The sequence below is a fragment of the Arvicanthis niloticus genome, chromosome 10, assembly GCF_011762505.2.
Source record: "Arvicanthis niloticus isolate mArvNil1 chromosome 10, mArvNil1.pat.X, whole genome shotgun sequence".
Taxonomy (NCBI): domain Eukaryota; kingdom Metazoa; phylum Chordata; class Mammalia; order Rodentia; family Muridae; genus Arvicanthis; species Arvicanthis niloticus.
Genome location: NC_047667.1, coordinates 38,061,197 through 38,084,877, shown reverse-complemented (window position 1 = coordinate 38,084,877; position 23,681 = coordinate 38,061,197). Strand labels below are relative to the sequence as shown.

The following is a 23,681-nucleotide window of genomic DNA, read 5'->3' as shown; positions in this document are numbered from 1 at the left end:
AGTCTAGCAATACAATAGATGCAAATAGTCAAGGAACAAGCAATACAATAAACACAAATAGTCAATAAAAAAAAAAAGCAAGGCATTAAACCCAATTACATGAACACTCCTGAGATCACTGTTTCTAAAGGCTTATCAGAATGACCAAAGTGTCTGAGCCTACTTCCCTGTCCTAGCCCAAAGTCATTTTCATGTCTGAAGCCTACTTCTTTGTTCTAGCCTAAGTTTTAGATTCCTGTCTAAAATTACTTCTTTGTTCTAGCCTAATATTTAAATTCCTGCCTGAGATCACTTCTTTGTTGTAGCCTAAGATTTAGATTCCTACCTTAAATTACTTCTTTGTTCTAGCCTAATGTCAGATTCCTGCCTGAAGCCTACTTTCTTGTCCTTGACCCATGTCAGCTTCTTGCCAAAGAGCCCCAAAGGCTCTCTGCCTCTCCCCCTTTTTTATTTCATTAACAAGATTGAGCCTGTCTTAGGTCATTCTGACCTTCCTTACCCATCATGGAATATGCATTATCAAAAGCAATGCACTTCTGTCTTAGGTTGGTAAGGCTCTGTAGAATCTTACCTGTCCTTGGCTTGCCAGAATGTTAATTTAATAACGCTGACTGGGGGTCTATTATCAGTTTCAAGTTATGTACTTTGGCTGCCAGACTGTTGATGTAGTTAGAGACAAGCTTTAACACAATAGGCAGGAGTAAAAGTATTCCCAGGACAAGAAGGGCTAGCCTGATCAAGCTATGTATGCCATTGCTGAGGTTTGACCAAAATGGAAATACTGGCGACCTAAGGCCATGGATAATCTTATCAGCATTATCTGTAGCATCAAAACTCAACAGAGCAGCATTCTTTAAATTCATAGTCTCACTATGCAAAGTTAACACATCCAGAGAAGGTGTTAGGATTATGCCAAATATCTTTTTTTTTTTTTTTTTTTTTTTTTTTTTTTTTTTTTTTTTTTTTTTGGTTTTTCAAGACAGGGTTTCTCTGTATAGCCCTGGCTGTCCTGGAACTCACTCTGTAGACCAGGCTGGCCTCAAACTCAGAAATCCGCCTGCCTGTGCCAGAAGTCCACAGAATTTACGTGACAAACATTTCTGTAGTAATGTTCATTTTGATTAGAGACCTATCTGCTCCTGACAGCTTTCTGTCTTGGATTCTAAGAAGAAATTGAGCATCTTCGGAGTTACCCAAGTTGTGGTGAGATAGCCACTAGGCAAGGATTGCCTCTTTCCATCTACAGACAAATTACTGTCCAGAAAAAGACACACTTGCAGAATAGTCGACTGATTATATCTGCCTAGACAGAGTAATCAGCCCTTAATAATTCTGCATCACTAGGTCTGTCAGATGATCCTGGGCCAGAAGACTGAAGATCAGATGCTCCAACGTTTTGTAGTATAGGGAGTGTCCAGGTGTTCAGTCGTCTCTATAAATTGACTAAGTTTTAGAAACTATGCTTTGTGCTTCCCACAATTTTAGTTAACTCAGCCATTCTGGATTTCTGACGGGGTTGAAAACTTATAGTCTCATAGCCAATTTTGGCTATTTACCTTGAGAGAAAAGATTTGAGTGGAGGGTTTTCAGCTGACATTCATTCTAAAGCCAAGGAAAAAACCAGGTTCAGAACTAAGTGTTTTAGTTAGGAGAGATGACAGAGGTTCTAGTTAGTCAACAAAATGATGGACTGGGTATTAGGACTATCTTGTACCTCACTGGTACAAATTGGCATAATTATGCTCTAATTGTATTTTGAGAGAAAAGTTTTATTTTAACAGGAAGGGTGATATGTAGGAAGAGCTAAGATGGGAGGAGTACCAAGAGGAAGAGAAGGAGTAAGAAGAGGAGAAGAAGGAGAGGAGAAGCTAGGTGATGAGGGAGAGAAAGAATCAAGGTTTTCTAATACTCAGGGCAGTAAGACAAAAGTTGGTTGATAGACCACCGTAACAGACATGCCAGGATTCAACACACTAACACAATGGGAAATTATACAGTCAATGTAACTTACAATAAATACTGTAGAAGAGACAAAACCAATTTTAGTTTAACAACTAAAAGAGCCTTAAAACGTGCACTAACCTTTGTTCAAATCCAGATCCTGTCCCAACATTATCTCTTGCTATTCTAACATCATAGTGAGCTACAGCTAACTTACAAATATATCTCTGACAATGTCCAGATTCAGTCTTCCAGAAGTAGACTGGTATTTCCAATATTGGATTAATATCTAGACCAGTACATGATTGAGTCCTAATAGCTGGTCTCCTTTAAGAAAAATACAAGAGACATTATAATTTCTCTTTTTTATTCTCTATCCCACAAGATCTAAAACTTGAGTCAAGGCAGCTTGTCCCATCTGGAAAATAGTCAAGAAAAGGTGGGTCAGGAACATATGTCCAATACAACTCCCCAGTCACACTTGTCAGGGCACCTAGAAAGCTCACAGGTCAGCATCATTCTTTGTCTCAGCAACAGTATGCCTCACCAATCTTTTTAAAGTTCTGTGGGCCTCTTCCACAATACCTGGTTCTTGAGGATTATATGAAATCCCTGTAATAAATGTTGATAAAAAGTGTTGACTGCTCAACTACAATTGCCAGACCCATTATCTGTTTTTTATTGGATATTTTATTTATTTACCTTTCAATGTTATCCCTTCTTCCATTCCACCCCAAACCTCCTATCCCATTCCCCCTCCTCCTACTTCTTTGAAGGTATACCCCCCATCATCCAGTCATTCCCGCCTCCCTGCTCTCAAATTCCCCAATACTAGGCAATCCAAACTTTCAGGGACCAAAGCCCTCCACTTCTACTGATGCCTGACAAGGGCATCCTCAACTACCTATACAGGTGAAGCCATGAGTCCCTTCCTTTCTATTCCCAGGCTGGAGGTTTAGACCCTGGGACCTCTCGTTGAGTATTTTGATACTCCTTCTAAGAAGGACCAAAGCACCTACACTTTGGTCTTCCTTCTTCATGTGGTCTATGCATTGTATCTTAGGTATTGTGAGTTTTGGGCTAATATTCAATTATCAGTGAATTCATATCATGTGTGTTCTTTTGTGATTGGGTTACCTCATTCAAGATGATATTTTCCAGTTCCATCCATTTGCCTAAGAATTTCATGAACTCATTGTTTTTAATAGCTAAGTAGTGCTCCATTGTGTAAATGTACCACATTTACTGTTATCCATTCCTCTGTTGAAGGACACATGGGTTCTTTCCAGCTTCTGTCTATTATAAATAAGGCTGCTATGAACACAGTGGAGCATCTGCCCCTGTTGTATATTGAAACATGCTCTGAGTATATGCCCAGGAGTGGTATAGTTGGGTCCTCAGGAAATACTATGTTCAATTATGGGAGGAACTGCCAGACTGCTTTCCATAGTGGTTAAACCAGCTTACAATCCCACTAACAATGGAGGAATATTCTTTTTTCTCCACATCCTCTCCAGCATCTGCTGTCACCTGAGTGTTTGATCTTAGCCATTCTGACTGGTGTGAGGTGGAATCTCAAGGTTGTTTTGATTTGCATTTCCCTGATGACTAAGGATGTTGAACACTTCTTTAGGTGTTGCTTGGCCATTTAAGTTTCCTCTGTTGAGAATTCTTTGTTTAGCTCTGTACCCTATTTTTTAATACGGTTATTTGATTGTCTAGATTCTATTTCTTCAGTTCTTTGTATATATTGGGTATTAGCCTTCTATCAGATGTAGGATTGGTAAAGATCTTTTTCCAATCTGTTGGTTGCTGCTTTGTCCTATTGACAATGTCCTTTGCTTTACAGAAGCTTTGCAATTTTATGAGGTCCCATTTGTCAATTCTTGATTTTAGAGCATAAGCCATTGGTGTTCTGTTCAGGAACTTTTCCCCTGTGCCCCTGTGTTCGAGGCTTTTCTCTATTTTCTCTTCTATTAGTTTCAGTGCATCTGGTTTTATGTGAAGGTCCATGATCCAATTGGTCTTGAGCTTTTTAAAAGAAGATAAGTATGGATCAATTTGCATTCTTCTACATGCTGACCTACAGTTGAACCAGCACCTTTTGTTGAAAATGCTGTCTTTTTTTCCACTGGATGTTCTTAGCTCCTTTGTCAAAGATCAAGTGACCATAGGTATGGGGGTTCATTTTTGGGTCTTCTATTCCATTGCCCCTCCTGCCTGTCTCTGTACCAGTACCATGCAGTTTTTTTTACCACTATTGCTTTATAGTACAGCTTGAAGTCAGTGATGATGATTCCCCCAGATGTTCTTTTATAGTTGAGAATAGTTTTTGCTATCCTGGGATTTTTGTTATTCCAAATGAATTTGAGAATTGCTTTCTATCTCTGTGAAGAATTGAGTGGGAATTTTGATAGGGATTGTATTAAATCTGTAGATTGCTTTTGGCAAGATGGCCATTTTTCTATATTAATCCTGCCAATCCATGAGCATAGGAGATCTTTTCATCTTCTCAGACCTTCTTCGATTTCTTTCTTCAGAGACTTGAAGTTTTTGTCATACAGATCTTTCACTTGCTTGGTTAGATTCACACCAAGGTATTTTATATTATTTGTTACTATTGTGAAGGGTGTCATTTTCATAATTTCTTTCTCAGACTGTTTATCCTGTGAGTAGAGGAAGGCTACTGATTTGTTTGAGTTAATTTTATATCCAGCCACTTTGCTAAGGTTGTTTATTAGGCTTAGGAGTTCTCTGGTGGAAGTTTTGAGGTCACTTAAGTATACTATCATATCATCTGCAAATAGTGAAATTTTGATTTCTTCCTTTCCTATTTGTATTCCTTTGACTTCCTTTTATTGTCTAATTGCTCTGACTAAGACTTCCAGTACTATATTAAATAGGTAGGGAGAGAGTGGGCAGCCTTGTCTAGTCCCTGATTTTAGTGGGAATGCTTCAAGTTTCTCTCCATTTAGTTTGATGTTGGCTACTGGCTTGCTCTATATTGCTTTTACTATGTTTAGGTATGGGCCGTGGATTCCTGATCTTTCCAAGACTTTTATTATGAAGGAATGTTGAATTTTGTCAAATCCTTTCTCAGCATCTAGTGAGATGATCATGTGATTTTTCTTTTTGAGTTTGTTTTATATAGTGGATTACATTTATGGATTTCTGTATATTGAACCATCCCTGCATCGCTGGGATAAAGCCTACTTGATCATGATGGATGATTGTTTTGATGTGTTCTTGGATTTGGTTTGCAAGAATTTTATTGAGTATTTTTGCATCGATATTCATAAGGGAGAATGGTCTGAAGTTCTCTTTCTTTGTTGGGTCTTTCTGTGGTTTAGGTATGAGTGTAATTGTGGCTTCATAGAATGAATTGGGTAGTGTTCCTTCTGTTTCTATTCTGTAAAACAGTTTATAGAGAATTGGTATTAAGTCTTCTTAGAAGGTCTGATAGAACTCTGCACTAAAACCATCTGGTCCCGGACTTTTTTTGGTATGGAGACTTTTAATGACTGCTTTTATTTCTTTAAGGGTTATGGGACAAGTTAGATGGTTATCTGCTCCTGATTTAACTTTGGTACCTGGTATTTGTCTAGAAAATTGTTCATTTCATCCAGATTTTCCAATTTTGTTGAGTATAGGCTTTTGTAGTCAGATCTGATGATTTTTAAATTTTTCTTGGTTTCTGTTGTTATGTCACCCTTTTCAGTTCTGATTTTATTAATTTGGATACTGTCTCTGTGCCCTCTGGTTAGTCTGGCTAAGGGTTTGTGTAACTTGTTGATTTTCTAAAAAAAAAAAAAAAAAAAAAAAAAAAAAAAAGCTCCTGGTTTTATTGATTCTTTGTATAGTTCTTTTGGTTTCTACTTGGTTGATTTCAGCCCTGTGTTTGATTATTTCACGCCGTCTATTCCTCTTTGGTGTGTTTGCTTCTTTTTGTTCTAGAGCTTCCAGGTGTGTTGTCAAGCTGCTACTGTATGCTCTCTCCAGTTTCTTTTTGTAAGCACTTAGAGCTATGAGTTTTTCTCTTAGCACTGCTTTCACTGTGTCCCATAAGTTTTGGTATGATGTGTCTTCATTTTCATTAAATTCTAAAAAGTCTTTAATTTCCTTCTTTATTTCTTCCCTGGCCACATTATCATTGAGTAAAGTGTTGTTCAGTTTCCATGTGAATGTGGACTTTCCAATTTTTTTTTTTTTGTCGTTGTTAAAAACCAGCCTTCGTTCATGGTGATCTGATAGGATGCATGGGATTATTTCAATTTTCTTGTATCTGTTGAGGCCTGTTTTGTGACTAGTTATATGGTCTATTTTAGAGAAGGTATTATGAGGTGCTGAGAAAAAGGTATATTCTTTTGTTTTAGGATGAAATGTTCTATAGATATCTCTTAAATCCATTTGGTGACTTCTGTTAGTTTCACTGTATCTCTGTTTAGTTTCTGTTTCCATGATCTGTCCATTGCTGAGAGTGGGGTATTGAAATCCCCCACTATTATTGTGTGAGGTGCAATGTGTGCTTTGAGCTTTAGCAAGGTTTCTTTTATGAAAATGGGTGCTCTTGCATTTGGTGCATATATGTTCAGAACTGAGAGTTCGTGTTGGTTGAGTTTTCCTTTGATGAGTATGAAATGTCCTTCCTTATCCTTTTTGATAGCTTTAAGTTGAAAGTCGATTTTATTCAATATTAAAATGGCTCTTCCAGCTTGTTTCTTAGGACCATTTGCTTGAAAAATTGTCTTCTAGCCTTTTACTTTAAGGTAGTGTCTGTCTTTGTCACTGAGGTGGGTTTCCTGTATGCAGCAAAATGCTAGGTCCTGTTTATGTATCCATTTGGTTAATCTATGTTTTTTTTTAATTGGGAAACTGAGTCCATTGATGTTAAGAGATATTAAGGAATGGTGATTGTTGCTTCCTGTTTTTTTTTTTTTATTTTTTTTTATTAGTGGTGGCATTGTTTGTATGGCTTTCTTTTTTTGGATTTGTTGGAAAAAGATTACTTTCTTGCTTTTTCTAGGGTATAATTTCCCTCTTTGTATTGGAGGTTTCCCTCTATTATCCTTTGTAGTGCTGGGTTTGTGGAAAGGTTTGGTTTTGTCATGGAGTATCTTGGTTTCTCTATCTATAGTAATTGAGAGTTTTGCTGGGTATAGTAGCCTGGGCTGACATTTGTGTTCTCTTAGGATCTGTATGACATCTGTCCAGGATCTTCTGGCTTTTATATATCTGGTGAGAAGTCTGGTGTAATTCTGATAGGTCTGCCTTTATATGTTACTTGGCCTTTTTTCCTTACTGCTTTTAATATTCTTTCTTTGTTTTGTGCATTTGGTGTTTTGATTATTATGTGACGGGAGGTATTTCTTTTCTGGTCTAGTTTATAGGCTTCTTGTATATTTATGGGCAGCTTATTCTTTAGGTTAGCTAAGTTTTCTTCTATAATTTTGTTGAAGATATTTATTGGCCCTTTAAGTTGGGAATCTTCACTCTCATCTATACCTATTATCCTTAGGTTTGTTCATTGTGTCCTGAATTTCCTGGATGTTTTGTGTTAAGAACTTTTTGCATTTTGGGTTTTCTTTGACAGTTGTGTCAATATTTTCTATGATATCTTCTGCACCTGAGATTCTCTCTTCTATCTCTTGTATTCTGTTGATGATGCTTGCGTGTATGACTCATGATTTCTTTCCTAGATTTTCTATCTCCAGGGTAGTCTCCCTTTGCGATTTCTTTATTGTTTCTACTTCCATTTTTATGTCCTGGATGTTTTTTTTTTTTTTTCAAATTCCTTCACCTGTTTGGTTGTGTTTTCTTGTAATTCTTTAAGGGTTTCTTTTTGTGTTTCCTCTTTAAGGGCTTCTACCTGTTTACCTGTGTTCTCCTTAATTTCTTTGAGAGTGTTATTTATGTCCTTCTTAAAGTCCCCTATTATCATCATTAAAAGTGATTTTAAATCTGAATCTTGCTTTCCTGGTGATATGGGGAATTCAGGACTTTCTTGTGTGGGAGCACTAGGTTCTAATGATGCCAAGCACCCTTGGGTTGCTGATGCTTATGTTCTTGTGCTTGCCTTTTGCCATCTGGATCTCCTTAATGCTACCTGCACTCACTGTCTCTGACTGGAGCCTGTCTTTCTTATTATCTTGGTTGTGTCAGAACTGTTTGGTGTGGGTGTTGCTGCTGGGGTTAGAGCTGAGGCCTCAGATCTGCTCAGTGCTTGGGAACAGACTGTAAGGAACCAGTACCCTTGGGGCAGGAGTGAATTCCTGTGTCCCAGTGGGTCCCAGTTGGTCCCAGTGTGTTCCAGTTACTCCCTGTATGAGGCTGGTGTTGGTGTCTCCGTACCTAAGCTACTACTGGGGTTAGAGCTCCTGGGAGCCCCACCTCCTCTGGTTATTGTGAGATTGGTTGCAGATCTAAAGCCCAAGATCTGCTCAGTGCCAAGTGGGGTCATTCTGAAGACTGGAAACCATTGAAATTTTTTGACATTTGCCTTGGCTCTGAAAGCGATATCTGTTGCCCTTGATTACCTGGATTCTTGCTTGACTTTCAGGGTACCATCTCTTAGAATTTTACATTAGTAGGTTCCTCATACTGCTTCCAATAACATCCCATGTATTTATATTTATCTGATTTCTCAAGCATCATTATTCATAAGTTTCTGAGAGCCTCAGCCCAGGGCAGTTCCCAACAGCATCCTCCTTATACTGAAGATCTATGTTTTCCTATGTGTGCCCATCATAGATCTCTGGGTCTTTTCAGTTTTTTACATTACTGGGATGATGTGAATCTCTAGATTTCTTTGTATGTCTCAGTTCACCTTAAGATGCTAAGCACTTACTATTCTCTCTTTACCAAATATGTTCTGCCATTCTAACTTCTGTGATTGATTCTCAAACTTAAATTTCTCTGACTTAAAAATTAATATGTAAAAACTAAGAATACAACACCAAACATGGCTATACTTCAGTAATAAATGCTGTTAGCATGTCTGATGGGTACTAGTGAAGAAATACTTTGGTACATATTAAGTTCATTTAAAAATCGAGCCAACAAATTTTTTTTAAAATACTGGAAATATTATTTTTCATTATAAACTCAGCATATTTAGGATTGTTTAAGGTTTGAGCACTATAACATATATTCATATTGAAAAGAAATTTCTATAATAATTCTCTCTAAGATGATTTTCATATCACCTACATCTACAGGGCATAGATGAGTGTCCATTTTAAGTGTTCATTCATAAAGGAAAAGATGCATACCTGGCATAGGTCACGTGAAAGTAGCTATAGGGTAAATTTACAATAGTTTATGAACAATGATTTGTTTCTGATTCAATCTGTTGATGACTTAATAAGGTTTATTCTTAATATGTCCACATCCTCTGTCAACGACATTTTTCTTTTTTTTCTTTTCTTTTTTTGACATTTTTCTATCATGTTTCTTCTAGCGCCTCCAGTCTTCATACAAGAACCTTCTGATGTCTCCATGGAAATTGGCTCCAATGTGACATTACCTTGTTATGTTCAGGGTTATCCAGAACCAAAGATCAAATGGCGGAGACTGGACAGCATGCCAGTTTTCTCAAGACCCTTCTCAGTTAGTACCATTAGCCAGCTGAGAACAGGAGCTCTCTTTATTTCAAGTAAGCTAAATGTGGGGGTGGGAGCGTGGTGGGTATGTTTGTGCACTTAAGTTTATGTATATAAATTTGAATATGTGTATTTTTGTTGGTTTTTTTTTTTACTTAGTTTGCTTTTTTATTTTTCTTGTTTTTAAACACAGACTCAGTATGGTAGCTCAGAAGGGATTTGGGCACTTGATTTTCTTGTCTCAGCCTCTTGAGGGTCACTATGCCAGGCTGTATTTTATACAAGTATGGTTATTCATATTTTGCTATTAAACTGGAAGTGCTTGACTACAATATTTATAAAATTAAAATCATACTCTTACTTAAGAATCTTACCTTGGTTTTCTTCCTGCTCACTGATCATGAACAATCCTTCAAAGGCATCAGCCTCCTGGCAATACCGTTCAGCTTGTGACTAACCCTACCCTGACTATTCCCAGTGCTTCTGGTAATTTCCAAAATGTTCTTCATAATCTTGGGAAACAATTTAATGCATTTGTTCTACCTACCAAACAGAAATTATATCAATACTCAGCACACAGTAAAAGGAAAAATGAGAAAAGCAATTTGCATTAAAAATGTGTTTTTATGTGTAAATATGCTTTGTCTCAACACCATGGGTGCATGCGTCTACAGCTTCCCCAAGGTCCCACAACTCCATGCAGTAATTTTTCCAAGTGGATGAATAGTTGTCTTCTCCTTAAGCAGAATTAGGCTTTCCTGATTATAAATATATGTCAAATCCGCAAAGTTCTAGTGGAGCCTCAAAATTCTTGCCAGACTTTATTTCTCTACAAATCTGCTCCATGCTCTAGTTTCTTATTCCTTAAATGCAAATATATTCTTACAGTCATTGGGCAACTAAACCCTCTCCCACACAAAGAATAGAAGTATACCTAGGCGACATAGCTTCCTACCTTTCAATAGAACCTCATTTTCTTCAAGTTATGATTTTGGTTTACAATTCACTATGAGTAGACTGCTCTTCTGATCTTCTACTTGTTCTTTATATTATTCTATAATATTGGAGAGTATAATTTATTACATTTCTTTCTTTTCTTTCTGACTGTCCAAACTTTCCCATAACCTCTACAGTTTCTCCTTCAACTTTATGACCTTAAAAAAAAAAAAACTTATCCTTATTACATGCGTATATGCATGTATGTGTATATTGCATGCATATTCCTAAATATAACCTCTTTGGACCATGTGCTGCTAGCTATATGCATATTTTTAGGGCTGATTGTTTAGCATTGGGCAACCAGTGGGTGTGCTCTTCCCTGGAACCACTCCTGTCCCCAGCTTTCTTCAGTTGCCAAGGCTTTTTTGTGTACAGTTGAGGCCTGACAAGCTTTTCTCTGTCCCACTTTGCATGTTCATTGGTATCACCTCTGTTGAGCTCACATCTGTTGGTCATGATGGTGAGACTTTATGTCCACATGCTCTTTTAACTACAGCTGGGATATAACCTCTGCTATGAATCTCCAACATCTCCACACACTATCTTTTAGTCAGAGAATTTGTCACCCTGCTATGATGGTTGAGCTCTCTGTCTCCTTCCCTAGACAGGAATGGGCAAAAGGTGTTTATGTGATTTTTGTCCCTCATCTCAGCACTGTGTCTGGTCCCTGGTCAAAGTTTTAGAATGGTCTTGAGTGAATATATGAGTTCTTCTTTCCAGATTTATGGGCAAGTGATAAAGGAACATATATCTGTGAAGCTGAAAACCAGTTTGGAAGAATACAGTCGCAGACAACAGTAACCGTGACAGGACTGGGTAAGATTAATTAACTTTCTAGAGGCAACATTCTCCGCAAACCTCAGACCTCTTGGTTGGTGTCATCCTTTACAGTGACAATTTCCATCGATTCTAAAGTCAGGTAGAGGTTTGCATTCCCAAGCCACATTTCATGCAGTGTTACAGCTCTAAATAACTTAGCACCCGCTCAGGTTCCTCATCTCCTATTTGATTGTTGGTCAGTTTAAATAGGTTCAAGTGTTAAACACACACACACACACACACACGAACAAATAGTGTGTTTGATGGCCTGTCTTATGTTTAGCACTTCAGCTCTCATACGATTATATTTATGAGTTGTGAAGTAAAAATAGAATACAAATTATTTCCAAGTTGTGGGAGTTTTGCTTCAGAATATTTTACTGAGTAGACATGTCTGGCTGATGAAACTGTTCATTTATTCTCAGTTTTAATTTTATATTTCCATTTATTCTTTGGAATTTTCCCCCAGTACTCTATAGCTCAGATTGTTATAGCATTGTGACTTTAAGTACTTCACTGCATGTATCTCATTAATGTTGGTTTATAGATTTTCCTGTATGTATGTCTTCATTTGTCTATCTATAACCTACATTTTTTAGGTACTATCTCTTAAGGAATTTGGGCTCATTTGTGGCATACATTTTTGCTAATTTCTAGGAAAGAAGAGGCTAACCATGCTTCTTTGCTCTTCTACCTCAGCAAGCTCACTTCTGCTTAGCTTGCTTGTGCTCTTCCCCCAGGCTCCTTCCTGATGATTCCTGCTGTCCATAGTCTATTCTGTTTCTGGCTATTTCCCTGAGAGTGGGTTCTGGTAATTCCAGGTTTCTGCTCACAAGCACCCTCACACACTCTCCGTTCTAATAGGTATGCTGTGAGCCTCTGACCTTGACCTTGTTGTGTGTAGACTCCCCCTCTTTCCTCTTGATATTCCCGCAGGATCACCTGTCTTCCTCCCAGTTTTACTTGGATCTCTTATGTCCACATTTAAGTTTATTTCCATCCTAAAGTCCTGTTCCTGAAAACTCCAGTTTTAAATAGCGAGAGTTGTAGTCATCCTTCATATAATACCCCCACACCCAATCTTCATGAAGCCGAGTGCTCTTTCTCTGATGTAGTTGCCCCGCTTATTGGAGTCAGCCCTTCCATGGCCAGCGTTATTGAAGGACAGCCGCTAACTCTGCCTTGTACTCTGTTGGCTGGAAATCCCATTCCAGAACGGCGGTGGATGAAGAACTCAGCCATGGTAATAATGTTTTAATACATGCCTTTTTATTTACTTTTTCTTAAGAATTAATGCATTACATCACAGACACTGAAATCCCAATTTCATAAACACATAAGCATGATTTGTTAGCCTAGCAAAGCTTTTCTTTAAAAAAAATTATTTTTATTTTTAATTGTATGTATGTGTTTACTTGTAAGTATAAGTATCAGAGTCCAAAAAAGGGAGGCAGATGACCTGGAGGGAGGAGACTTACAAGCAGCTTTAAGCTGCTAATGTATGTTCTGAGAACCAAATTCAGCTTTCTCTACAAGAGTATTAGTCTTCACTGCTGATCCATTTTCCTAGCTCTGAGGGCTTTCTGTCTTTCTTAATATGTTTATGCCATTTATATTATTTGGAGCTTCAATTTTTAAGAGATAATTGGTAGTATATATTTTGTAATTTCCTGTTGCGGCCTGCTCCGCTCTGCCTGGCTAGAGACAAAAGACTTAACAATGCCTGAATAGTTACTATAACAAAAATGTTGCTACCTGCTTCACTTTGCCTGGCTTGGCCTCCCAAGCGCTGGGATTAAAGGTGTGCGCCACCACTGCTCGGCTCAAACTGCCGCTGTGGTCTTCGGGTCAGGGTCTAGAGAGAGAGAGAGAGAGTGGGGATAAGGGGAAGAGACGCACAGAATGGAGACAAGACAGAGGTTCTGATCAAGTCTCTTTTATTGAAGGGAAATCTGGGGTATTTATACACTTTTGCCACGTGCCTTGTAGACGTGTGGATATGACGTAAGCCTTACAGGCATGGATAGCATGTGCACCTTGCAGGCATGTATGGCATGGATAGCATGTGGATAGCTGCTTTCTAGCCGCTTTCTGCTAAAGGTCGGCTCCCAACAATTTTGCATTTAATTTAATGTTACTAATATGTTGCCTTCAGAATATGAAAAAAATAAAGCTAGCCATAATTCCATAGTCCTTAAGTATTTTATACCCTTCTGTGTAGGACATTATGAACTATTAGTATTCTTCTAGAATCTTCCATTTTATATATTACTTTTTTTTTTTAATGGTGAGCTTTAAATTCCTTTTGGGGTGAATTGTTTTAGGAAGGTAGATTCCGTTATATATTACTAAGTATTTATTAGTGTAAAACTTTGAATTAGAAAAGTATGTGGGCAACATTTCAGTTCTTAGAAAAATTCCCATAAATGTGTACTCTACTGACACAGAGCTTCATCTTGTTCAGAGTATCTCCTGGTTTCCAGAGTATCTGGACTCACTGTCTTCTAGAAGTGTCCATTAACAGTGAATAGACTCCATATGAGTAACGGCAAGCTTATTCATATTTTCATAAAAGAAATGAAGTATGCCTTATAGAAAGAAAAAAACCCTTAGTTATGAAGCTAGCTGGGAACTAACATGTAACATGATAGAGGCTTAGAAAGAATCACTTTTATGCTAAAACATTGCCAGCCTTCTCTGACATGATTTCTGGATCGCACTGTGGCATGGCTCTTGAGCCTGTCAGCTGACAGGATTGGGTGCCGAGATGACATCATCCTCCCTTGGTGTAATAGATACCTATGTATGAGAACATCAACCACATCAAGGAGCTTGCTGGCGGTGAAGAAACCATCTTAGAAAGAACAATTTCAGCGGAAAGCAAAGAACTACTAGTGAAGTTTGAGTTCTGGGAAACAGAACTTATAGAAACACAAAATCAGGGGCACCTCTGTCAGTCCACTTTCAGGGATGGGCATAGCTCCCTGATAGCAAACGGTAGGTATGGAGAGATATGAAGAATGGATACAATTAATAAATTCTTCAGAATATTTGTGTTGATCTGTTTTTAACCCAAGGATGCTAAAATCCCAGTTTACTTTATAATAAATTTAATAATTCAATCGAGTAAAAACAAACAAATCTGATTGAGGCGTAGACAAATTTCTGCCTTTTCAAATGAAAAATAAATGACTTTTTTTGTTGTTGTTCCATTCAAAAGTTGGTACAAAGCCCCTACATAACTGTGCGCAGTGATGGGAGCCTCCATATTGAAAGAGTTCGCCTTCAGGATGGAGGTGAATATACTTGTGTGGCCAGTAATGTTGCTGGAACCAGTAATAAGACAACCTCTGTGGCCGTGCATGGTAAGAAAGACCCAAAGTAACTGCTTCCAAATCTTGTTCAAAACCAGGATTCTTAGGTTTTAGTCAAACAACTCTGTTCCTCTAATTACAAGAAGGAGAGCTTTCTTCCGATTGTTATTTTACATTTCTTGAACAATGTCTGCATTGTTAACACCATTTCCAGATTTCCCTTCCCTATGTACACAAAAAGACATTCTGGGGAATCACCCGCCAAGTCTGGCCAAGGGCTTTTATAAGTGGTTTCTTAATTGATAAAAGGGGACTGAGCTCTCAAAGAATCATGTTTAAAAATACATTTTAATTTCAGGCAAGCTGAACTTAGTGTACCATCCAAATTGCCTTAAATTGCCTTTTTTTTTTTTTTTTTTTTTTTTTGGATTGTGCAACAAACATGTCCTCACTAATGACCCCTCCGTGTTGGAGCTAAATATGGCCTAAACTTTTCTAAAGGTCATCTTGTGTGCCATGTGCTCCAAACAACTTTTTTTGCATGTTAAATAATTTAAAGGTCACAAATAAGAAAATCCAGAGGCATTTTTTTCTACTTGTAACAGTTACCAGATTTTTTTTTTAATCTCAATAATAATGGACAGAGATTCTCATAAAATTTTAGATTTGTTTTTAGGGGTCTCCTACATTGTTTTTATAATATAATAAATAAAAATAGATTATACACAACAATGAATGCCTTAGGAAAAAGAAGTAAAGATACTTGGTTTCATACATTGATTCAATATTTAGACACTGTATTTGGGACTCAACAAGGTTGCATTTTGTTTTGGCTGTTGAAAATGCTGGTGACGACAAACCATTTCCTTCTATATGCCCAAACTACCACCTCAGCTGACCTGATGCTAATAGTCACCCATATCACTTGTGATGTTCTTGAGAGGTTTCAAAGAAATACCCCCAAATAACTTAAAGTTAGTTATAGCCTCAAATAATGAAGGCATGTTGGGGTCCATGTCATTGTGTGACTACTTTTAAAGAACAGAGCATAGGTTTCTTGGAGAGTGCTATGGACTGACTTAAGGATGCAGTTTTGGAATCCCCTCATAGCATCTTCCCCTTTTCTCTCAGCGACTATCTAGGCAGTTGTGCTGAGAAGGATGCTGAGGCCAGATTCTTAGTTGCAAGGAGGAGTGAGGTATTACTCCTGTGTTTGCTATATCACAGAGGTCAGAAGACAGACAATCCAATGACCAGATTTACTGAGACGCAAGATATTTTAATGATTAAACTTTAGGAGTTTCACAACTGTTTTTTATTCATTTGAGTCCAAAACAAGCAACTGATTTAGTCAAGAACATGAAAAAAATATCAGCCTGATGATTAGGGTGTCAAATCCGGCAGAACACAAAACATGGAGGCTTTATTACCTAGGTCATATTAATAAGGGGTTCTTTCTGTATCATTCCTACAGGAATACCTATGAAAGGTGCTCACCTAATTCTAAAAAGGGATATTTTTATAGAAAGAAATAAAATTAATTCAAATACAAATGCAGATGAAAAGAACAGAATTTAACTGTCCCATTGATTCAAGCAGACTCATAATCTGAAGAAAAACTTCTTCTCTATATGCAGATGTCATCAAGCTTTCAAACTGACCTAAATTTGCAACTTTTCTTCACTACTGTCTAACTTAATATGGCTTTTAAAAACATGAGATCTCCTTATGTCGCCACAAATTGACAGCATATTTGAGAGTTTCGTATTTTGTCATGATCCTGGAAATTAAATTTCTTGCTTTCATGAGTAGCTCAATGTTCTTGCTTGGAGCTGGAGACCCGCTGCCAAGTCTTTAAGACAAAATTAGCTGAAGACTAATGCCAGCCGTAGGAAAGGATGAGTGCATACAGTACATCACGTCAGCCTTCTGAGGAATTCTTGCACTCGGGGGTCTTACGGTATCTTCTGTTCTAGTAAATTTCTATTCCAGGGTAGTATGACAACTCTGGAAAATTCTGGCTTTAAGCAAGAAATGTGGTAATTGAGCTGCAGGGAGGAGTCCTAGTCTCATCTTCCCACAGGATGCAACAGAAAGATCTGGAAATACCAGGCTTCTGCTGTGTTTCTTTTGTTAGAAACCATTCCTGTACAGAAGCCTTTGTCAGAACTGTTGCTTTGAGGGCACTGTGTATTGGTCATTTGGACATGTGCTGGTTCTCACTGAGAGCAAAGGGAACAGAGATTTCCTTTTGCTTTCAGGGCTGCTCACATGCTGCTAAGTTTTCTGTAGCTTCCTAAAGGCAAAGGCATGCTATTCCTAACTAAAAAGTGATGAGCCTGTCCTTTATTGTATGATCTTACATATGAACTCCCAAGATCTTTATACTTTTACGAAATTCCTTTTAAAAAACCATCCTTTTAAATCAGTTTTACTTTAGTAAAGCACAAAGCGGTTCTTGTGGACATCGTGTGTTTAGTAAGTGGTGGCTGGACAGCTCGTTTGTAGGTGAGCTTACATCAACTCATTAGAGCTTGATGGGTAGTGGATAGTAAGAATGATATGTTCCAAAGATTATATTTATAACCATTAGACTATAATCTATCTTGAATGTTCAAGAAATAATTGATTTTCTTGAGTACTTTAACAAAGTCACCATATTGGATATCATTTGACACTTGGTTTTAAGCTATTATTAGATCTGTCCAGATTGTACTTATTGTAATTTTTGCCATGCATTCCCTTATTCATATTATGTACAATCACCTCTTTTTATAAACGTTAAGAGCATATTGAAACTATTCAGTTTTAAGTATATGATACTAAATGGAAGAAGAATTACTCAGATGCCAACCTTACTTCCATGTCCAGTTCTGCCAACCATTCAGCACGGACAGCAGATACTGAGCACAATTGAAGGCGTTCCAGTAACTTTACCATGCAGAGCGAGTGGGATTCCCAAGCCATCTATCACCTGGTCAAAGGTAAATTATAGATCTAGTGGCATTCCCTGAAATACAGTGTTGAGATGACTTACGGAGTTCTCTCCGAAGGCTTCAGCAGGACAGTGAGAGGGTGAGACACAAGGGGTCAGGAATCTAAATCAGGCATTCCCCAAGCTGGCTTCCTCTGTGACCGGCATGAAAAGGTTCAGTGTTCTGGATATCCTTTCAGGTAGATGTATCTCAGAAGGATCCTTCTGATGGGCAGGAAGTGGGATGCTGGTCCAGTACATGTGCCTCCCAGAGGTACTAACACCTCTGTATACTTGGCTGTCCCGCGTGTTAAAGGTGGAGACTGAGAGAAACACAGCCTATATCATTGTGTAGAGCTGCTATGGAACCAAGAGGACCAGGGAGGTGACAAGGAGGGCTCTGCTACAAATATAAAGTGTTCCAAACAGTTGTTGGCACACAGCCTTTCCTACAGTAGTGACTGTTGTCATGCCGTTACGTACTTCATGCATCTGGCAGGTAACTGCATCAAAGACACTTTAAGCTCCCACCAAAGTGTGATTTGCTGCATGGATTCCATGTATGACCAAAGAGTATAAGACACCTACACAAATTCATGTATTCCCTTCTACATTCCTGTCATGTGGTTGAGCTTTCACTAATAATCTTATATTGATGAAACTCTCACTTACAAAGTAAGTCCATTCTTTCTTTAAGTGGCCTCAGAGGTGGCATATTTTTAACAAATTAACTTGGATCTTACAGATAAAATACACTATAAGATCATGACAGAATAATAGAATACTCTACTTATGTAATGAGGACGGCCAAATAGTTTGTCACTCCATCTGTTTTTCTCATCTAAAAAAAAAAAATATCTGTGGAGAAGTTGATGCTGACATTTATGTAACATCTCCATACAATTTCTATGGTCCAGACACAATTAAAACCTTGAAGACAAGCCTGAAAGTGCACGACACTTGGTACTCTGCAGACAGGTGCTACTTTAGAGAAAATGCAAGAACAAGCTGTTTCCAAGTGGCCCTTATGCTATGGCCAAACACAGAAGATAAGAGTGTGGACTCAAGGATCTGACTGCTGGAGTTCTAAGCCAGCTTATCTCCTGACTGACTTAGTGATTTGGGGCAAGCTTTTCTTCCTTGTCTCTGTGCTGTAGGTGTCTGCATTGGAAACTGAAGGTCCAGCAGTTCCTATTGATAAGACTGTGAGGGTAAAACACTTAATTCATATGAAGATCACCTTGCTATTATTATGCACCATAATGGCAGTGGCGTTGCCATTCACCCCTGTAATGGTTATACTGTCCTTGTCCTTTAGGTGGCTGCACAGTAGAGGAGGAGTGGCTTAGGCTTTTAGTGAATTTGTTTATCTAATTTCTCTTATAAACCACTCCCTTCTAATTAACATTTTTCAAATCTAGTTTTTCACCCCCTGGGGGTATTTTTCTCTCTCTTCCACTTCCAAATATAAAGCTATATCTTTATTCTTTGTTGCATTTATAGAAAGGAGAGCTGATTCCAACGGGTAGTGCCAAGTTTTCTGCAGGGGCTGATGGGAGTCTGTATGTGGTGTCACCAGGAAGCGAGGAGAGTGGAGAGTATATCTGTACAGCCACCAATGCAGCCGGCTATGCCAAGAGGAAAGTGCAGCTGACTGTCTATGGTGAGAGCCACCCAAGGGAGGGTTTCCTTTGAAATGCCCCATGCATGCACAGTCTCACAGTTTCTGCCATAGTTAAGATACCCACAGGTGAAGCTCTCCCCTAAGTTGACCTGTAAACAAATAAACATTTTTAGTTTCACTGCCAAAGAAAACCACCTCCACTTAGATTCTGATTTGGAGGGAAGCAATTGTATAACCTTTTGGAAAATTCCATGCTATTTCCCCAAGAAGTGTGTTTACCACATTCAACAGTTTGCAGAGACAGCAGTTAGTTAAAACTCCTTGTCGAGCCAAGCCTCAGCTGTGTCTTGGGTAGCTGCCTTCTGCTTCAGGGACTACTGCTCCTCTGGGCAGACCTGAGGCCGTCTCAGCTGACTTTTCCATCTTGTGCTTAAAGGAATGACTGAGGAGGGAAGCTCACTCTTCATTTCCTTCTAGCTCTCTCTTTAGATGTATTAATAGGAAGTTTCAGATGTACCCGGAATCTTAGAAACCAGCATCTTCTTGTAAATTATTTAAGAGCATTAGAAGTCTACATTTTAATTTAATCGAAACTGTGGTTGTTTTTAATGCATTATTTCACCTTCCACATCCTGTGTTTCTTTTAGTAAGACCTAGAGTGTTTGGGGACCAAAGAGGATTGTCCCAAGATAAGCCTGTGGAGATCTCTGTCCTGGCTGGGGAGGAGGCAACACTTCCTTGTGAAGCTAAGAGCTTACCTCCACCCGTCATTACCTGGGCCAAAGATGGTCAACTCATCTCTCCATTTTCTCCAAGGTAGGAGATCCAGATTGAACAGCAACACAGGGAGATGTAACCTGCTGGAATGGCGCCTGTAATTGCTTGTAAATGTATCAGAGTATAACCTACGTTTGGGCTCATTCACATGTACATCTGAGTTATGTATACCTTGTACCTCATGTTCCAAGGTTGTAAATGCTAAGACGGCTTTGCCACAGTTCCCACGGGGCCATTTTACTAGCTAATTTTTGAAATGGAGCAGATCTGTGTGTGCGTCTCTCTCAGCCCTCTGTGTGCAGCAGGCAGAATTCAGTTGCTCCCAGAGAGGCAGTAAAACTCAGAAACCACTGTCATGTATGAGACTTGACTTTTGTTAGCTGGTTTTGTAAATCATTTTGATTAAACCCACTCATAAATAAAGGCCCGTGGAGATGATGTCATTTATAGGAAAAGTGACATAGCAAAAGTACCAGCACTTTAGGACACAACAGTCACTGCCATCCAGGTTTAAATATATCTCTGCCGCCTAAAACTTACCTAAATATTTTATCCAGGGGACACCTTTGAATTTCGTATCTTTAATTTGTACAGCGGGGTGGTACTTTCCCAAGAGAGTTCTATAGGATAATGTGCTGAAGAGATGGCTCAGTGGTTATGAGCACTTGCCCCTCTTGAAGATGACCCAGATTTAATTCCCAGAACCCACATGGTAGCTCACAAACAAGTGTAACCTAGTTTCAGGGCATCTGCCACAAACTTCTGACCTAGTAGATGCTACACGCACATGGGGCACATACTTATATTCCAACACTCATGCACATAAAATAAAAATAAGTCATTCTAAGAAAATAATTATAGCTGCTGCTGCTGATTATCAGTTATTAGGTGTGTTGGCACATAATTATAAAGCTATGAATTTATGTGAGTGTATTTTTCTACTACTGATGATAAAAAAATAACAGGAATAATTTTACATAATTTTACTCATTTGAAAGAATTTTACTGAAGATTATTAGGCAAAATATATAGAGTTCCTTATAAAGTGATTCTGTTGCAGCCTTCTTCAGTCAGGATTTCTTTCCTCTCTTCCTTGTGCAACCTTTCATCTGTAAGTAGCTCCTAAAATGGTTTTTATGGTTTCAATTGTGTTGTCTCTTCTGTATTTAATCTGAACTTCTGACATATATTCTTACTGTTTCACTCCTTGCTTTATTGAGTTACACGCACTTGCTGCACGCAGAGTCAGGAGTCAGCGCATTCATTGTAACTAGTCTCCGTGCATACACTCACTGTTGTAAACATGGAGTCAGCACGTTTATTGTAACAAGTCTTCATGCACACACTCGCTGTTGTACACACACAGAGTCAGCGCATTCATCATAACTGGTCTACATACAGTCTACCTTTCATTCAGCAATTACCCTCCTTGTAGATGCTGCGGTCTGCTTATTATTTTTAATTACTTTCTTTTCACAGATTTTTAACATGCCTGCTTGTGTATACATGAATGAGAGTTTTAGAACCTATAGCATAGAAGTATCTTTTCTTGTCAGAACAGATTTCTCCTTCCAATCTTGGAGGTAGTACCACACTGGTCTTCTGAGGGAAGGCTCTCCTTTTATTTTCCAGTAACAGGATTCAGAGGAGCAGGTTGCAGTTCCTAACCAATATGCAGCTTTAACTGGTTTAAATGTCTCTGCTTTTCAGTGCATGTGAAATGGGATCTTTGAGTGCTTTTGAATTTTTTTAAATTAAATTAAATTTAATTTTTTACTTACTCACTTTATATCCTGCTCACTGCCCCTTCTGGTTATCCCTCCCTCAATTCTTTCCTCATCTCTCCTTCCCCTTCTCTGAGTGGGTGGGTGGGGTCTCCTGGGTATCCCCCAGCACTTCCCTAAAGCTGTTACCTGTACATGGTATATGTTCTTCTAGCTGGGCAAGATAGACCTCAATGGGAGAGGAAGGCCTAGCTTGGCAGAGGCTTGAAGTGCGTTTGAATATTATGGGACTGGCTTTGAGTAAGCATGAGATACAGGTGCCTGTTTGCGGGTCACTCATGCTGTTTGTGAACTGCCTCCTTAAAGTGCCTTCACAGTTTTATGGTGACTTGTCTTTTTCTTGCTGGACATGGATATTTGATATTTGTTTTTGATAATAAATTTTTGCCTGCTATGTATATTGAAATGTTTCTCTCAGTTACTATGGTTTTAAGTTTATTTAAGAATGGTGTTTTTGTTTGAGGTTAAGTTTTCAATACTTTTAAAGACTTCAAAGAGTTAACTTGTGCTTTGAAGGTTTATATTTCTTGCATCTTTTTGAGGTTATATTCAAAGCATTAAATGTTTTATGCCTTTTAAAAAAGTTTTACTTTTCGTATTTGAGACTCCACTCTCTCTGAATTTTTATATTGTGTATAATATTAAATAGTACTGTAGCTTAGTTTATTTTTCTCTGCCCAAGATTACTTTGAACAGTAAGTCTTATCCTTATGGTGTGCATTTGTTTGTTTGCTGGGCTTGAACCCAGGAGCTTGTATGTTCTAGATGAACACTATCATTGAACGACATTCTCAAACCCTTTCTGTCTTTCATACTTCATCTAATACTAGATACAACATTTGTTCCTGCACGTGCATGTGTCATCTTGGGGGGGGGGGTATCTTTATTTTTAACTCTAGTTTGACTTAGCTATGTAAGAAACCTTGATACGAGGTAGGTCCATGTGGCTCTGATAGTCCCCCAAAAGGACTAACAATACTTAATGACACCCAGTACATCATTGTTTAATGAGGTAGATATTAAAGGTATATTTTAAAAGATATACTTTTGTTTGTCTTTACTGAAACACACTCAATCATTTGTGAAGCATTGCAAAAAATAAAAGATGTTTCCATCGTGAAGTCACTGGTAAGTTGCCCAATGCCTCTGTAAAAAGATTTCTATCCCAGCCCTGTGAGAAACCCTAGTTAAACTCACTGAGTCTTAAAGAAGACAGCAAAATGGAGGGCCTCTAGTTGAGAAGATCAGTGAAGGCGAGAGGAAGATAGGAGAATAAGAGTGGGGTAAATATGACCAAATACTTTAAATTATATGACCATATACTGAAGTCCATGAGTGTGCTCAGTAGCATATGCTGAGAAAAACAGAAAAAGAAGAAAAATATTCAAAATAAGTTGAAATTTTTACAATACACATACGCTCTGTGTAGCTGAAACCTGCTGACACACAGAGACATGCAGCCGTTCGATGCTTTAAGACCACTGTGTTAGATTTAAAGGTAAAAGTAAAATGACATCTTCCAGAAGAGAAAAGAGAATTATAAGAATTCCGTTGCTATGGCTGATATGTGCCACAGTGGAGAGAAGTCTCAAAAGTTGCGTGCAGCACAGTAATCTCATGCCAAAGCGCAGCTGTGCAGGGGATGTTTGCATTCTTGTATTCTATGGTCTGATGTGTGGGTTTCCCTTTTAGGCACACGTTCCTCCCTTCTGGCTCAATGAAGATCACAGAGGCGCGCATTTCAGACAGTGGGATGTACCTGTGTGTTGCCACAAATATTGCTGGGAATGTGACTCAGTCTGTGAAATTAAGTGTCCATGGTGAGTGTTCAAAGGGTGGCCAGTGATAGCT

At 38.4% G+C, this 23,681-nt stretch overlaps 1 protein-coding gene across 1 annotated transcript in view; it reads left to right on the top strand.

Annotated features, from left to right (window-relative positions):
* Hmcn1 (hemicentin 1) overlaps window positions 1-23,681 on the top strand; it is a 417,178-nt gene that overhangs the window by 208,460 nt on the left and 185,037 nt on the right. Inside the window, exons 16-23 of the mRNA XM_034513608.2 lie at window positions 9,398-9,592; window positions 11,259-11,354; window positions 12,473-12,600; window positions 14,578-14,722; window positions 17,543-17,655; window positions 19,149-19,308; window positions 19,917-20,085; window positions 23,523-23,650. Coding sequence (XP_034369499.1) covers window positions 9,398-9,592; window positions 11,259-11,354; window positions 12,473-12,600; window positions 14,578-14,722; window positions 17,543-17,655; window positions 19,149-19,308; window positions 19,917-20,085; window positions 23,523-23,650 — 1,134 coding nt within the window. The remainder of the gene's footprint in view (window positions 1-9,397; window positions 9,593-11,258; window positions 11,355-12,472; window positions 12,601-14,577; window positions 14,723-17,542; window positions 17,656-19,148; window positions 19,309-19,916; window positions 20,086-23,522; window positions 23,651-23,681) is intronic.